This window comes from Acipenser ruthenus, chromosome 2 (assembly GCF_902713425.1).
Source record: "Acipenser ruthenus chromosome 2, fAciRut3.2 maternal haplotype, whole genome shotgun sequence".
Taxonomy (NCBI): Eukaryota; Metazoa; Chordata; class Actinopteri; order Acipenseriformes; family Acipenseridae; genus Acipenser; species Acipenser ruthenus.
In genome coordinates this window covers 29,747,721-29,764,540 of record NC_081190.1, presented here as the reverse complement: position 1 = coordinate 29,764,540, position 16,820 = coordinate 29,747,721, and the positions used below count along the sequence as shown (strand labels likewise).

The window sequence follows — 16,820 nt, the reverse complement described above, 5'->3', positions numbered from 1 at the left end:
TCTTACCAAAACTAAATCTGAACACTTAATAAAGATTTAAATAAGTTTTTTATTATCATTTTAAACACAAACACTGTTAAGCTTTTTTTTTCTATGAGTAGTATGATTTTTATGTTTGAGACTGAACATGCAAATGAATGACTGCAGGGAATGGTGACATTCCATGAAATAGTCATGTCCCTGTGCACATTATATATTAGCCAACATAAAGACCTTATAAAACCTGCAACTAAACAGGACGCACGTTCTGTTTTTACTCAATACAGCAAAACTCTATTTTCATTAATATTATACAGTCAAACCTGCTCATGCGACCACCTTTATTTAGCAACCACCTGGTCTAAGTGACTCTATTTAAAAAAAAAAAAAAAGACAATTATCTTACCCAGCAACGGACTCAAACCTATATTAAGCACCCTTACTTTGCTTTAGACAATGAAGTGACAGTGTTAAACTGTTCTCGCCCATCTTATTGTTCCATTCCCTGTTACTGAAATGATGGTGCAATTGCAGTTTCTACTAATAATTACATTAACATTGCAGTACGCGATTTAGAATATTGTAATAATTAAAATATATTTAGAACACGTGCAAATGCAAATTAAACATTCCCTGCTGACTTCCACGCCAACATACTCCGGTCTACTAGTGTTGCTATACTGCAGCGTCTTCATAAGATTGTCTTTGATGCAACTGTATTTGCAGTCATGACGTAACCAACTCTTGAAACAACCTAACTCAGGAAAGCTGCCCACGTTGCCCATTAAGATGCGTGAATAAAAGACTTAAATATGCATTGGAAGGTCTGTCTCTGTATCCAAGAATGCGATCAATTCTCAGATCAAGAGTGTATCACTGCAGGCCGGAGTCCTGTAATGTCAGCAGCTGTTCTGTGGGGCACAGGGGAGAAGTTTGCCCCGAACTTCGACTGGCAGGCAGGTCTGCCTATTAGGCAGATAATAAAACACCTCTCTGCGAAAACCCGCCTCCTCAGTTACATCACAAAGGAAACACGCCTTCTAAGGGCAAAAGCTGCCTGTTTCCACGCCCTCACATTCAAACTGAAAACTGCGCGCCAAGGTTTTGCAGCAGAACAGATTTGGAATGAAAAAGGTAGGATGTTTTATTCATCTTCTCAAAATACACAGTTTTTAGCAGAACGTATGCACACAAAGGCATTAAAATATGTTGAGTTACGCCTTAAATATGAATATGAATATCTTCTTCTGTTAAGTTGTATTATATAACGTTTTTTTTTTTTAAGTGTAGCTATCATTTCAAATTTTAGTGATGCTTAATCTCTACCTTTGTCTCGTTTTGTTGTTCAAACGTATATTTTAATTATTCACTTTATGTGCAGCATAGTATTTATGCTGTACTGTGTGTGCAAGTTGTTCACAGTGATCCACAACATTCAGTTACACATAATTTATAATTGATTTGCTGTTAAAAATGATAATACAAAATATAATAAACTTACCAGGCATGTCAGCTGAAGTTATGCTAATGTCCTATGTCTTAAGCAAATATTGGTAACAAAATAACAAGGTTGGTTACTCTAAACTAAATTATTAATTTACCAGCTGGTTAGACTACTGTAGTTAAAACACAGAGGCCTGGAAGGCAGGTTTACATTGGCTGGTTTATATTGGGCACATGCCTGGCAGGCTGGTTTATATTGGGCACATGCCTGGCAGGCTGGTTTATAATGTGGACATGCCTGGCAAGCTGGTTTATAATGGGCACATGCCTGGCAGGCTGGTTTATATTGGGCACATGCCTGGAAGGATGGTTTATATTGGGCACATGCCTGGCAGGCTGGTTTATAATGTGGACATGCCTGGCAAGCTGGTTTATAATGGGCACATGCCTGGCAGACTGGTTTATAAGGGGCACATGGCTGGCAGGCTGATTAAAAAAAAATTGTGATTGAAAAAAAATATATGCTGTAGCTTGCCATTATCATAATTTCATTCTGATATTTTTTTCTCAGAGAAATGCCTCCCAGAAAGCGTAGGAAGTGTACTTCGGTCACTGGTAAGTATGAATTATTGTTTGTGAATAAATAATTATATCTTATCAAATTACTGAATAGTTTATGTATAGAGCCACTATCGTAGTTTGTAGAAAATGTTATATGGCCTAATGTGTATGACTATCAGTAAAGTATCTGATTTTTTTTTTTTTTCTAACAACTTATAACACTTTAAAATGTACACTCCACAATAATGTCTTCAGTATTGCTGCTCATGGACAGCACTTTGGCGCATACATTTTAAAGTGTTATAAGTTGTTAGAAAGGATGTTAACAATGAAAGTGAAAATATCAGATACTTTACTGAGAGTCATACCAACACATTAGGATCTGTATCAGGATGTTAACAATGAAAGAGAAAAAATCAGATACTTTACTGATGCAGTTGGACTAACACATTAGGCCATATACCAAAACATTAGACCATATAACAACACATTAGACCATATACCAACATTTTCTACAACCTACGATAGTTGCTCTTAAAACAAGAAACGTAGTGTTATTTACAAGTAAGGTGTTGTATTTTTTTCCTTCAGTGAAAAATCATGCAGAAGAAGCTCATGCTACATCAGCAACCCCTGCTGCTTGTTGAGAAAGCGACACTGCTTCCCCACTGTCACAGGCATGCCCTCCTTCCTCCAGCACAGTCGCTGTGTCACTTCAGCATCCACCTGTATCACTGGCTGTGCCTCGCCCAGCTGTAATACCCGACAGCATGGCTACACCACAAGTATTTGCTGAAGTCAAGAGCCTTCTCCCTCTTTCTTTCAACAAGAGAAAGAAAAGGTAATATAACATAAATAAACAGATTAATGTGATATTGGAACATTCCATAATTTAAGTATTCTCAAGTTCATTCCAAAGGCTTAATGCAGAATTAAATTAATTCTGAATTAAGTAAATACCTTTTTATGGTTTCATTAAATTTACATTTGTGTATCAATTTTGCAATGTTGGCCATATTTTGTATCTTATTATTCTTATACCTTTCCCCCAAAGATACAGTGTGACAGCAGAGGAGATCAGGAAAAGGATAGGTCCACCTGAGAATGTGTCAGCCAATTCCCTGGTTGCATATCTAAGGGTAGAGAAAAATAAAAAGAGTGAGCTTAAAAAGAAGATTGAAGAGACAGTTGGCATTAGTCCTGGCCCAACAACCACTGTTGGTTTTGCACATGTACTACTCCAAAACTACCAGCACAATGTACAATTAAATGTTTTCCATCCCACTCATAGCAATGCTGTTCAGTTAGTGAACTGGCTAATTCTTTTCGAATTCCATCAATATCAATCCCCTGTTCTTTGCACATCATTTTTGCAAACTCAATATGCTTGCACAAATTACCCCTTTCAGAAACGGCGCATTCACATTTCATGCTAATTAAATCCACAGCATAACATTTTGCTTTATCTGCTTCTGAAGGCACTGTGCAATGGCCACCTGATTTGTAAACAAAATTATTTTGAAGGCCTTTGTTCTTCATACGTAATGCAGATTCTGCAGTATCCTGTGTTTTGGAATCAGAAATCCTCTGAGCACCATGAAGACCTTCCAGATACCTGCACCATATACAAGACAGAATACAATTAGTAGAGCAGTATTCTATTATTCACATGCTAAAAAAAGTTATGGGTTGTGTAAATTATATACATGACAAAAATGCATTTACCTGTGGTACACTATCTCCTTATTTGTACAGATACTGAAATAAATGTGATATGAGCACTGTCAAAGCCATATGCTATTTTTCGCACTACAAGCCCAGAGCTCCCACCCCCTAGCGAACACATCGTTTGGAGGAGTCGATGCAGCTAGAAATGCCAACGCCCTGAACCTGCAGGTGCCAGGTCAATAGTGCGCCACCCTCTCAGAACTCCTGGCCAAAGCTGGCAATGGCATAGGCAGGATTCGAGACAAGTCTGTCTCTTGCCTATAGTGCTGCAACTTATGTTTTTGTTTTAATCACTATTTTTACATAATGCATACCTCTCAACATGGTTGTTCGTTTCACTGTCTTGGTGGTAAACTCTCCGTCCAAAATTGGCCCACATGTTTGCATTTCGAAACCAATGGTCCTGTAGATACTGTGAAATTACTGAACTGCCAGTTTCTCTGTCTGTTTTGACAATCACTTCCTTTGACATCTTTTCAAACTCGGCAGCCTAAAATGAATGAAAATAAATAAAAAAAATGTTAACAGAAAGACATGCATACCAAATAATTTTTTTTCAAAAAATACACGTTTGTCAATATACAAATTCTATTAAAAAGATGGGTAGTATAATTATGGTAAATGGATTATCCATGAATGAGCAACAGTATGTCATTATTGTGGTGAGAAGGAAATTAAAAAACAAACTTTGAACTCATCAATAAAGATCAGCACCTTATGACATTTGCTAACGTGGAAGAAAGAAAGAAAAAGAAACTTACTGTACTGCATTGTTTTAAGGCAATCATAGACCTAATCACTTCATTTTTTGCAGACAGATTCTGACTGCATCCTCCATCACGTCGGACAATCCATCTGTGTACCGCCTTTAAAAAACAAAAAACTAAACGTTGATAATTATCACTGTCTAAGTCTGTGTTAGAAAGTACTATAGCACATGGTCTGTTTTTTGTTTGCTTTCAAAATTGTAACTATTGTACACTGATGTTTTAAAACTTTATTGTATATTAGTTTTTTAATTAGTTTTGAATTTGCTATGTATCATGGATTGTGTAAATTACATAATAAAAATGATCATTATAATAAATCAAGTATAATCAAACCTAAGTATGAAGACACATGTAAAATGCAATTGGAATGAACAGTTTTCTGACTGCTACTTTGTTTCACTTTTGTTAGATCACATTAAGGAACAATGTTTTCATTTTTTATCAATCAGATTGTCATTCAATTCCCTTCCTGTAACCTTCAGACTTAGGAGATACCAAATTTCTACCATAAAATCTTTTTTTTATTTTATAATGCACACAAGTTTGCATTCTGTCATTTTGCCAAAAGCTGGTCTGGGAGGAGGCAGATATTTTTCTATATATATAAGGCAGGGGTAGACACCCCTGGTCCTGGAGTGCCACAGACCAGTGATTCCCAACGCTGGTCCTGGAGGACCCCCTAACGTGCTGGTTTTTGTTATTATTATTATTATTATTATTTATTTCTTAGCAGACGCCCTTATCCAGGGCGACTTACAATTGTTACAAGAGATCACATTATTTTTACATACAATTACCCATTTATACAGTTGGGTTTTTACTGGAGCAATCTAGGTAAAGTACCTTGCTCAAGGGTACAAGGGTCAAGAGTCCAGAGCCCTAACCACTACTCCACACTGCTGCCCAGTTGTTCCAACCGAGCTTGCAATTACTTAATCGAACTAATAATTTGCCTAATCAGAGCCTTTTAATTCTTTTAAACAGTTGGGGTTCCAAGTTAGGTGTAAAATTGTATAAGGAACTTGAATTCTCCAACTTTTTATAAGTTACATGATTTAAAAAGTCCAGTTTAAACTATTACTTAAATTAAGGGTTCAATTAAGTAATTGAGAGCTCGTTGGAACTGTTTTGCTGTTTTTTGTTTTAACCGAGCCCTTGATAACTTAATTGACATTAATTGGTCTTAATTGGTCAAAATTCCCATGGGTGCAAGTTGATTAGTGTTTGATGATTTAGAGAGACCTATAAAACCTGCAGGATTGTGGCTCTCCAGTACCAGGGTTGGCCACCCCTGAACTAGTGGAATGAGGAGGTTTAGTCCATATGCTTGAACTACAGTTAGTACTATACACCTCTATTCTGAAAAATTTGCGGCCGCCCCAAAAGGTTAGCATTGAAATTCTGTTCAATAGTTTTCCATGCCATTTTACGTAATACAACATTCTCGTCTTCTTTGCTGGTGCTGTAAGCTTTAATGTAGTTTTTAATTAGGTGTACTAAATACATCTTTTCCTCTATGGAAAATTTTGGAACTCTTTTAGATGACATTTATTCTACTGAAGGGTTTTTAAACTGTTAAAAGTTTGATGTGACTTATCTTCTGCATTGCTTCTGATATTGGTCCACATGGGCGGTCTAACGTGTTCTGCATGTTCACATCAGCTGAACCAATTCACATGATTAACTATTTGGTTTTGGTACGGTGCAATCAGGTCTAATTTGCAGCATTTGCTAGACTGCATTTTAGTCCACTTGGTATGGACCAAAGTCATTGCTACACTGCAATCAACCCGGAATGACCCCTAACCGAAAGTGGTTTTGGTTTTTTACCTGAAGTACATGGAACCAGCACAGCAACACCTTTGCATAAGGAAACACTGTGTGTACTGCATTGATTTCTTTCATGTCCCTATCTACCATGACACATCTGCAAAGGGAAATATAAAAAGGAAGTAATACTTAATCTGTCTATCACTTCGTAAATTAAGAGAGCTGCATACAAAGCTGATTGTACCGCTACAAGGCTGCCAAATCGGGTAGCGTGAGATTGGGGGGGGGGGGGGGGGGGTGGTTGATTGCTGCCATACTTGTAGTTTTACTGGATGGACTGCTAATTTTTTTTTTTTTTTTTTTTTTAAACAAAATTCTACATAATAAAATAACTATATAAACCAGATTAAACTCGGTTTTAAATTAAACCCTATATTGGCATTATGTTGTTTCAAATATCACATTTTTATATCAAACGACACATTACCACCCGAAACATTCTACAGTATAAGCTGTAAATTATGCAATCATGAAATATCATTGCCATGTAAGTTACTCATCTTAATCTGTTTATCCTTTGCATTTCATACATAAACTTCAACTATGAATTTTAAAACATATCTTGGCTGAAACTCTCCAACAGCTTCCTGAACTTTTTTCAGACAGTGACAAGATGTCACTGGATTCCTCACTCACAATAAAAAATGCTACAGGTATTCCTCGGCCTTGGTTGCTCTTCACTAGCACAGCATAAAATGCAAAACCATACTGAGTTGCGCCCATGTGTAGAATTGTTGCTCACAAATGTAAAAGAAACGTACGCTCCACATCTATTGGCACGAGTTATTGAAGGTGCTCCTGAGGATTTACCTTTTGGTTTATTGGACCTTTCACATTGCCACTGAAAGTGATTTTCCCCTCTTTTTTTGATAGCTACAAATGTGCCAGTTCCATTCTCCTTAAGACATGTCAAGTGATTTTGCATAAAATCCTCTCTTGAATCTCGTTTTACAATATGTATCGTTCTCTGCACACGTGCGTCAGACTCCTTGCGCAGAGAGTCTTCAAGTGATGAGATCCAGAAACGTTCCATTATCTCACTAAAAGGAAGAAAAAAAAAAACGTTAAACAACTTCTCAGTGATGTGTGTCATTCCGTAACAAATCACTCAGAAAAGTTGGATTTCGACCCACATTTAAAGGAACCTTCTGACGTACATCATCAATTCACCTCCTAAGAATAAAACATAGAGAACAACCTTATGCAAACATTAACACAGTGCCCATCAAATGCCACCAGACATATGTGCCCATTATAAACCAGCCTGCCAGGCACGTGCCCATTATAAACCAGCCTGCCAGGCATGTGCCCAATATAAACCAGCCTGCCAGGCATGTGCCCAATATAAACCAGCCTGCCAGCCATGTGCCCAATATAAACCAGCCTGCCAGGCATGTGCCCAATATAAACCAGCCTGCCAGGCATGTGCCCAATATAAACCAGCCAATGTAAACCTGCCTTCCAGGCCTCTGTGTTTTAACTACAGTAGTCTTACCAGCTGGTAAATTAATAATTTAGTTTAGAGTAACCAACCTTGTTATTCTGTTACCAATATTTGCTTAAGACATAGGACATTAGCATAACTTCAGCTGACATGCCTGGTAAGTTTACTATATTTTGTATTATCATTTTTAACAGCAAATCAATTATAAATTATGTGTAACTGAATGTTGTGGATCACTGTGAACAACTTGCACACACAGTACAGCATAAATACTATGCTGCACATAAAGTGAATAATTAAAATATACGTTTGAAAAACAAAACGAGACAAAGGTAGAGATTAAGCATCACTAAAATTTGAAATGATAGCTACACTTAAAAAAAAAAAAACGTTATATAATACAACTTAACAGAAGAACATATTCATATTCATATTTAAGGCGTAACTCAACATATTTTAATGCCTTTGTGTGCATACGTTCTGCTAAAAACGGTGTATTTTGAGAAGATGAATAAAACATCCTACCTTTTTCATTCCAAATCTGTTCTGCTGCAAAACCTTGGCGCGCAGTTTTCAGTTTGAATGTGAGGGCGTGGAAACAGGCAGCTTTTGCCCTTAGAAGGCGTGTTTCCTTTGTGATGTAACTGAGGAGGCGGGTTTTCGCAGAAAGGTGTTTTAAACCAATAAAACAGCAGGTAGTCTGACTCCAAAAAGTAAACAGAAAATAAACACAAATAAAAACGACTTAAAAACAGTTTAAACAAGTCATTTTATCTGAGGTATACATAACGTACGGGTTACAAACGTGGAAAACACTAATACTTAGAAAGGGTAGTTTTTGCTTTGAACGTCAGCAAAGCGTAATTATTTGTAATAGGATCTTACAGATTTAACTGTAGCTTCCCCAGGAACATGATGCAAAAACAGTTTTAATACGATGCTACCTTAGAAGTGCTCACTTCTGAAACGCACAGCCACTGACATTGACTTTGTTGTTTGTTTTTCCTACCTTTGATGATCATAAAGGATGTGTCCAGGTGAAAATCAGCGTTTCTCGTGAAAAGTACAATCTGCTGCAGAGAGTGAATAGTAACACTCTCAAGTGGAAGACGTGTTAAACGAACGTGATGTTTCCTTGGGTGGCTAAATTATCCAATGGGGGTTTTAGGTGTCAGGGGTGTACTATTCATTCATAAGTCATGACAGGGTTTTCTGAGGCAGAGTGGATGAGTAAAAAAATAGAGCAGCCAGCAAGGTGGGTTTGGTTAGACACCGCCGTGATTCAGAAAAGGGCTGGCGCTGCACTATGCGAATGGAGGGGGGTTCATAGAAAGGAGGGGCCGACCAACAGCAGGAGAGAGAAAGAAAGAAAGATTCTCTTTGTGTGTGTCTGGGGTTTAGGGGGTGCAATATGTTTGGGCTTTTGATTAATAATTAGCCATACTGATAGCGTTTTGCTTAACTAGAGTCTATTTATGATTAATATTGCTTTTATATTGCGACTCGATCATATGAATAAAGGTCATTTTAGATTTTATATCGTATATTTTATTTTATTATCGTATAATAATTGTTGAATGTATTATTCATGTACACGGCCGGGATTTTGTAATATTTATACACAACCAATTCACAAGGCAAATTACAGTTTGTAATGGCGTACGCAACTTTAGTGTTCACTTTATTGAAATATACGATGTGCTTATTAATACATGAATTAATGATGGCTGGAATTCAATAACTGCAATATTTGTTTATTCTGTCATTATAGTTATTTGTTATCTATCTATCTAGCTATTTGTCTGTCTGTCTGTCTGTGTCTATCTGTCTGTCCCCAAAGTGTCCCAAAATATATTGTAGCTATGATGTAGGTATATTGTGTATAAATCACACAGGGATAGGACAGAATCCCTGCTATACTTTTATTATTATTATTATTATTATTATTATTATTATTATTATTATTATTATTATTTATTTCTTAGCAGACGTCCTTATCCAGGGCGACTTACAATCGTAAGCAAATACATTTCAAGTATCACAGTACAAGTAATAATACAATTAAGAGCAAGATAAATACAATGACTGGTTCAAGCAAGTACAAGTGTGACAAAATACAATTCAATAATACAACAGATAACAGTGTCAGTGATAGTTACGATTAAATACAAAATACTACAGATTAAACACTTGGCAGATTACAGTACTCTGAAGTATAGGATTAAATGCAGTAAAATAGGGGGCAGATAAGAGCAAGTAAAGCACATTTAAAGGGGAAAAACAGAGGAGTTCTACAGGTGCTGTCTGAAGAGGTGAGTCTTAAGGAGGCGCCGGAATGTGGTCAGGGACTGGGCAGTCCTGACATCTGTAGGAAGGTCATTCCACCACTGCGGAGCGGTCCGTGCAGTTGAGTTTGTGTTCTGTAATCCCCGCTGTCTATGTTTACGTGTGTTTATTCCCTCCCGCTGTATTCCGCAGCTGCTTTGTTTACCTTTAGTGTATGTGTTCCTATGTATAATGTAACCTGTCTGTTTGTCTTCCCTGGTCTGTTAAGATTGGTTGTTATTAGTCTGTCCCCATTGATCCTAGTGTGTGGATGAGGGCCAATGGGATATGTGCCTGAGCCCTGATACCCTATTTGCATAAGGGGGGTGGGGCTAATGTTATAAGAAGGCGCTGCGACACCATCTTGTTGTTGTATGGAGTAAAGTGGTTGAATGCAGAGAAGCAGACAGAGCAGTGGACTCTGGTGGGTGCGAGCTAGCGTCCGAAAATAAAAGCATTGAACCAAGAACCAAGCGTGTCTCCTGTTTTCTGCCTCCTGTTGAAACGCTACAGTGGTGTCAGAGCGGGATTTGAGATGGAACCCCCGTGCGTCAAGCAGGAGAGGTTAAGAGATGGAGAGATGTACCATGAGCTGGAGCGGCTGCTCCAGTGCAAGAAGGAGCTCGGCCTGATGGAGGAACAGGCCAGGTTCAGTGAGGAGAGACGAGTCACCAAAAAAGACGGTGGTCACCAGCTGTAGAGCACATGGGGCCCAGCTGGGTCCCGCAGAGTGCTGCGCCTGATACCCAGAGCCAGGAGAGATGAGTCTTGACCCGCTCTAGAGAATGGCGTTCACCAGCAGCAGAGAGCATGGCATCACGCCGGATACCTGGAGCCAGGAGAGACCACAGGCTGATCAAGCTGAAGGCAGCGACAGTACAGCAGGACGGCAGAGCGCAAAGTTGCCCAGCTTTGATGGCACCATGAACTGAGAGGCCTTCCACGCTCAACTAACTGTGCTGGGTAAGCTGTGCAAGTGGAGCGAGGGCGACAAGGCACAGCAACTGATGGCGGCACTGAGAGGGGATGCCCAGATGGTGCTGTTGAACCTGGCCAAGGAAGAGATGGGCAGCTACCATAACCTGGATGAGACCGCCTTCGACCAGGAGGTCTGGGTCCAGGATCAGTGCATCCTGGGGCTCAACTTCCTTCAACGGGTGACAGGGACAGTGACCGGGGCGGGGCCGTCTCTCCTCCTAGATGACCATTACCATCCCCAGCGCAACAGTCACTGCAGGAACCCTGGTAAATGCCAGCCCTTTCAAGGGTTCCTGCAATGGGCGCGATCCGAGAGCAGAACACAGAGGGGTGAAAGAAGGAGTTTGAGCACCTCTTTGCAGTCAGACCGGAGGATGGGGGATGGACTGGGATGGTCCAACACCAGATCGACACTGGCCGATCCCCACCCAGTCGGGAACCACCCCACCGGCTGCCCCTGTTCCGACACAAGGTGGCTGCGGGGATTATCCAGGAGATGCGGGGGGCTGGGGTGATTTAGCAGTGTGGAGTATAGGGCAGCAGTGTGAAGTAGTGGTTAGGGCTCTGGACTCTTGACTGGAGGGTTGTGGGTTCAATCCCCAGTGGGGGACACTCCTGCTGTACCCTTGAGCAAGGTACTTTACCTAGATTGCTCCAGTAAAAACCCAACTGTATAAATGGGTAATTGTATGTAAAAAAAAATAATGTAATTTTATGTAAAAATAATGTGATATCTTGTAACAATTGTAAGTCGCCCTGGGTAAGGGCATCTGCTAAGAAACAAATAATAATAATAATAATAATAATAATAATAATAATAATAATAATAATAATAATAATAATAATTTAGCAGAATGCAGAGAAGCGGACAGAGCAGTGGACTCTGGTAGGTGTGAGATAGCGTCCGGAAATAAAAGCATCGAACCAAGAACGAAGCGTGCCTCTCCTGTTTTCTGCCTCCTGTTGAAACACTACAATACTGTCAATAGGGTCTACTGTGGTGAAGATAATTAAATTGTTTTCAAGGGAAGGGAAGTTGAGAGTTGGAAATCTGCAGTAAAGTGTGTTCTCCAGAGTCAGCACATTTGAAACTGCTCTCTGTGAAACACCATGCAGAAGCACCTGCCAACTAAGCGCCTATCCGCCTCTAGCAGGCTGTCAGATAAGCCTTGCTCATTGTGACTAAAAATGACTTTTTTATATCCCAGGAATCCCAAATCAGGGGGAAACCTGGAACAGCCATTATCTACAGTGCATGCTACAGCTTAGTCGCTCCCAGTAGCAGCTGGTGGCTGTAGTGTTCCACTATGTGTGAGTTTGCTTTGTTTGACAAAAGATGTGTCCCCTAGTTGTTCAATAAATTATATTATTACCCAAGTAGTATCTATAAAATAAACAGCAGATACTGCATGGTTCATTATGGAATAATACTATCACTCAAGACTAGCCTAATATCACACAAGTGGCAAAGGCAAAGTTACTATCTAATACTAAACATAGTACAATACAAGTTGTGAAAAAGAAGTACAAATATTATTAGAATACACTTTATAACAAGAACAGTTTCATCAAGAAATGATTACGATATCACAATGGTAACCCACTTTTGCAGATAACATTATTTATGTTTAAGACTGTGCATACGTAAAAAAAGAACGTTCTGGTGTGTTAGAAACTGAATTATGTCTCCGCCTAGTGGACATTACAATATTTAATCTCATTTTATTGTTGGGGAAAATAAATATCATTTTCACTTTTAATTGGGCTTAGTGTGTTGAGAGAAAAGGTTTCAGAAATGAAAGTACGGTGGTTTAATACTATGGTGGTTTGCTTTCATACATAATACATGTCAGTGACTTTGATAGAGGCCTGAGAACAAGTATTTAACTGGCAGGCAATTATATTCCAAAGACTGCACAAGTTTATGTTTCATAAGGAAGTCTCAGAAATGATGAGTCATTTTGGGGCTCCTGAGTGGCGCATCCGATAAAGGCGCTCCGTGTGGAGTGCAGGATGCGCCCTATAGCCTGGACGTCGCCGATTCGAGTACAGGCTATTCCACTGCCGACCGTGGACAGGAGCTCCCAGGGGGCGACGCACAATTAACAGAGCACTGCCCGGGGGGTGGGGGGGGGGGGTGGGGGGTGCTTGGGTCTGGCCGGGCGCCTGCGGGCTTGCCAGTAAGCTGCCCAGAGCTGCATTGTCCTCTGACGCTGTAGTTCTGAGGTGGCTGCATGGTGGGCCTGCAGTGTGTAAAAGAAGCGGTCGGCTGATGGCACACGTTTTGGAGAACAGCGTGTGTTCGTCTTCGCCGCTTCCGAGTCAGCGCGGTGGAGATAGCGGTGGGCTGAGCCTAAAAATAATTGGCTATTCCAAATTGGGGAGAAAATAATAAAAACAATTGGTGACTACTAAACTGAAAAAAAAAAAAAAATGATGTCATTCAGGACCAGCAGATTTTCACCGCCAGCTTTCCTCAAGAACTTCAACTAATCATTGTGGATGGTCCAGTGTCATCCTGGCTGCCCATGGCGGCCCTGTCCCTTATTGATTCTATGATGGCTATTGTTTCTAAGTATTAATGAAGTATTACAATCTGTAATTCATATTCATATTCTGTAATTCATATTCACGATTGCTCTCCGGGTGCCTGTGAAGAAGATTTGTTGATGCCCTACACTTTCCCAGCTACCCGTCCATTTCAATGGAATACCTACCCATTGATCATGGTATGGCGCTTTGCATAATGAACTTAGAATTATAAATGTAGTATTGTAATATGAGATGACTCTATTGTGATGTCACTCACTGAAATACTTAAAGAATCTTTTCATAACGGGACAAGTAGACGCCGTTGTAATCTGTAGCTGTAATCAAAATAAAAAAATAAAAACTTTAGGGAGATCTGCAGTCTATATGGTGTGGCCTTGGCAGAAATGAGTAATACTTTAGACCTACTGCATAATTTTTCAATACTCAATTCACTGGAGACAGAAACCTGGCATGGGTGGAGGCTCCATACATTTTGGTACTCTGCAATTAGTTGCATCCGGTTTGAAAGCTATGAAAGAAAAGATGTGCCACATTAGCACTGTTTATGAAGTGGAATTGTATGTTGGGAAAATGTATAGTAAAAAAAAAAAATCTCCTTATTAGAAAGTAAGATTGGTCCACTTCCTTGCTATAATGCAAAATCCTTTAACCCTCGTTTGACCTTTGTTTCTGAAACTATGTTGGTAACCCTTCGGCCATTCTTCTCTTGAAAGAGCTGTTAAATGCCCTCATTAATGAGTGGCCAAGATGTCACATGTGACGAAGAATGTCATTTAGTAAGAGAGGCAAAAGGAATTTGAATTAGGACCAATATACAGTGCCCTTGGCTGTGAGGCATTCATATTTCATTTTAAAGTTTTTCTTTATACCAGATGTTTAAGACTAGGGTAGGGAGTGATTTACTTATTAGATTCTGTGACTGTAATTTGAAGCAATTATCTCCAACGAGATTGTGCTTTGTTCATGTACCAATTAGCTGAACCTTGGTCGATTCAAGGGGGGGGGGGGGGGGGGAATTAAAATAAAAACGGCCCATAGAAGGGATCTTTGATACAATATGTGCCCAGAACTGAATACCGTCTCCCTCACAAGTATCAAAATCGGCACCCAGGTCTCAGATCTTTTTGTACATTGTGCACCCTATTTATACAAACCAAAACTAAGTACTCAATCTTAAACCATTAATGAGAACACTCCTCTCTATATTAAGGCTGCTACTTTTACATTTTCTATTGTAAAGGTGCATATAACCTGCGGTATACTCAGCAGCACCATTTAAACGATGTCTGGGGCCATGTAAAGAAAAAAAATACTGGTATAATAAATGAATATCAGAAAAAACAATACCTTTCAATTGGTCATTTAAGATCATTTCACATTTACACATTACACACTTTTCTGTTAAGGTAGAAAAGTAAATTAAACACAGAAGAAAAATATATTTGCACACACATGTGCTTCTGTGTTGGGAGTACAGAGCATTCAAAAACCTCATGGCTAATTAACATAAAGCTCAATCTTAAAGAGTAACTGTATTCCGAAAAAATATGTCCCCACTTGTTGCTACAACTGTTTAAATAAGGTACCTCTAATTTTTGTTTTCATTGTTAACATCCTGACAACTTTTTACACTTATAACTTTAAAGTCTGTTTCAAAGCTCTTTTAAAAATGGCCGCTCTAGTGCACTGAGGTTTGAGATCTGTCCTCTAAATCACTGCAGGAAGAGCGCTGGCTTTTCTGTTCCGTACCACATCATGGATCGTTATTGCTGTATAACCTGTTTGACAATGTGGTTAGTGAAGGACGCACCTGTTGTTTCCCCCAGTATCTGTGTCACAGGATCCTCACAGGGACAGTCTTGCGACTGCTGAATCTTGTCAAAGTTGAACACACTCCGCCTCAGCTCCTGAGCTGGCTTTTTTCCACAGATATTGAGGACTGTGTTCCTGTAAGGGCAAGGCAGGGGAAACACAAACTGACTTCTGAGGGCAAAGTACAGAGAAAACGAAACTAAATGCATAGAAACAAACACACACACACAAACTAAAGTAGTGCACAACAAATAACAAAATCCAAAGCTCAACTGGTTGCTTCTCTTGCTTACAGGCAGCTGCCTGGATAGGGCTGACTAGTTTACATAACAGGTTTGAATAACTTCTGTAAATTTTCAAATACAAAATGACCTTAGGATAAAAGCACATGTTGCTTCCCACTAGTGAAAACTTTGCTGTTATTAAATAGAAGACAAGGAATATATTTTGGTTACAAAATATTTGGTGCTAGCAAATCATGAGCAACTGACATTGCCCTAGCCATTGCCGTGATTTTGGTACTTACACTGTACGTAAGAGAGCCATTTAATTCAGTGTGCTTTCCCATTAAGAGGCACATAAAAAACAAGGTATGCAGGGAGTGTCTTACTGTATCTCTGTGATGGGGTGCTTGAGGGAGAGCTTTTGCAGTGCATTTTGTTGCCAGGGGTCTGGCAGACAGGCTGCGGCTTCTCCGACTAGGCCCTTGGGGGTCTTTACTGCTGGGAGGAAGTCCTCTGTCCTTCCTGAAAAAGAGCACAAGCATCTCAACTGCCCATCCCTTCAAACAAAGTACACATTTCATACATATTCATTTATCATGTGGAAATGCCATTCTAATGTACTGTAATACATGTGTACTTACTTGCTGGACTTCATGGAGTAAATATAATTAAATGATTAGATATACAAATGTATTATTTGGTTCCGTTCTCCGTATTTCCAAAAACTGTAGATATATGTATGTTTTAGTGAAATGAGAATTTCCTTCCCTGCACCTTTTGCTTGGGAAAGTTTCTGGCAACATTAGAGAGTCTCACTCAGAACAGCTGTCAGAAACGGTGTTTGCGGGCTGTGTTGTTTAAGCTGCTGTCTTAAGAAAGTACAGGTTAAAAGTATACGTCATTCTTATACCAGAAGACAAGAGTCAGCTGTAAATACTGGGTCTATTTTATTATACATACGGAGGTGCATATACATCTTGCCAGCTTTAAACCTGTATACCATACCTAGTCTAAAACAGCACCAGATCTAAAATACTGTAAGTCTACTGGGTGTTGTTAATAAAGAGTTCAGTGGTATTTAAATCTGGTGTTGTTAAGATATTTTTACAGCTTGTCTTGTGAGTAGTTTGGACAGGCAAAAGGACTGTAAAATATAAAAATTGACAATTTTAT

The 16,820-nt window shown here is 39.3% G+C and overlaps 1 protein-coding gene across 1 annotated transcript; it reads right to left on the bottom strand.

The window, feature by feature from the left end:
- Positions 1-183: 183 nt before the first annotated feature.
- LOC117973247 (uncharacterized) lies at positions 184-16,549 on the bottom strand. Its single transcript, XM_059007057.1, has 5 exons — positions 16,545-16,549; positions 16,034-16,204; positions 7,122-7,351; positions 4,473-4,594; positions 184-4,201 (listed from the first exon to the last, which is right to left on the bottom strand). The coding sequence occupies exons 1-5, from the start codon at positions 16,547-16,549 to the stop codon at positions 3,998-4,000; spliced, it is 732 nt and encodes a 243-aa protein (XP_058863040.1). The 3' UTR covers positions 184-3,997.
- Between the last annotated feature and the right edge of the window lie 271 nt (positions 16,550-16,820).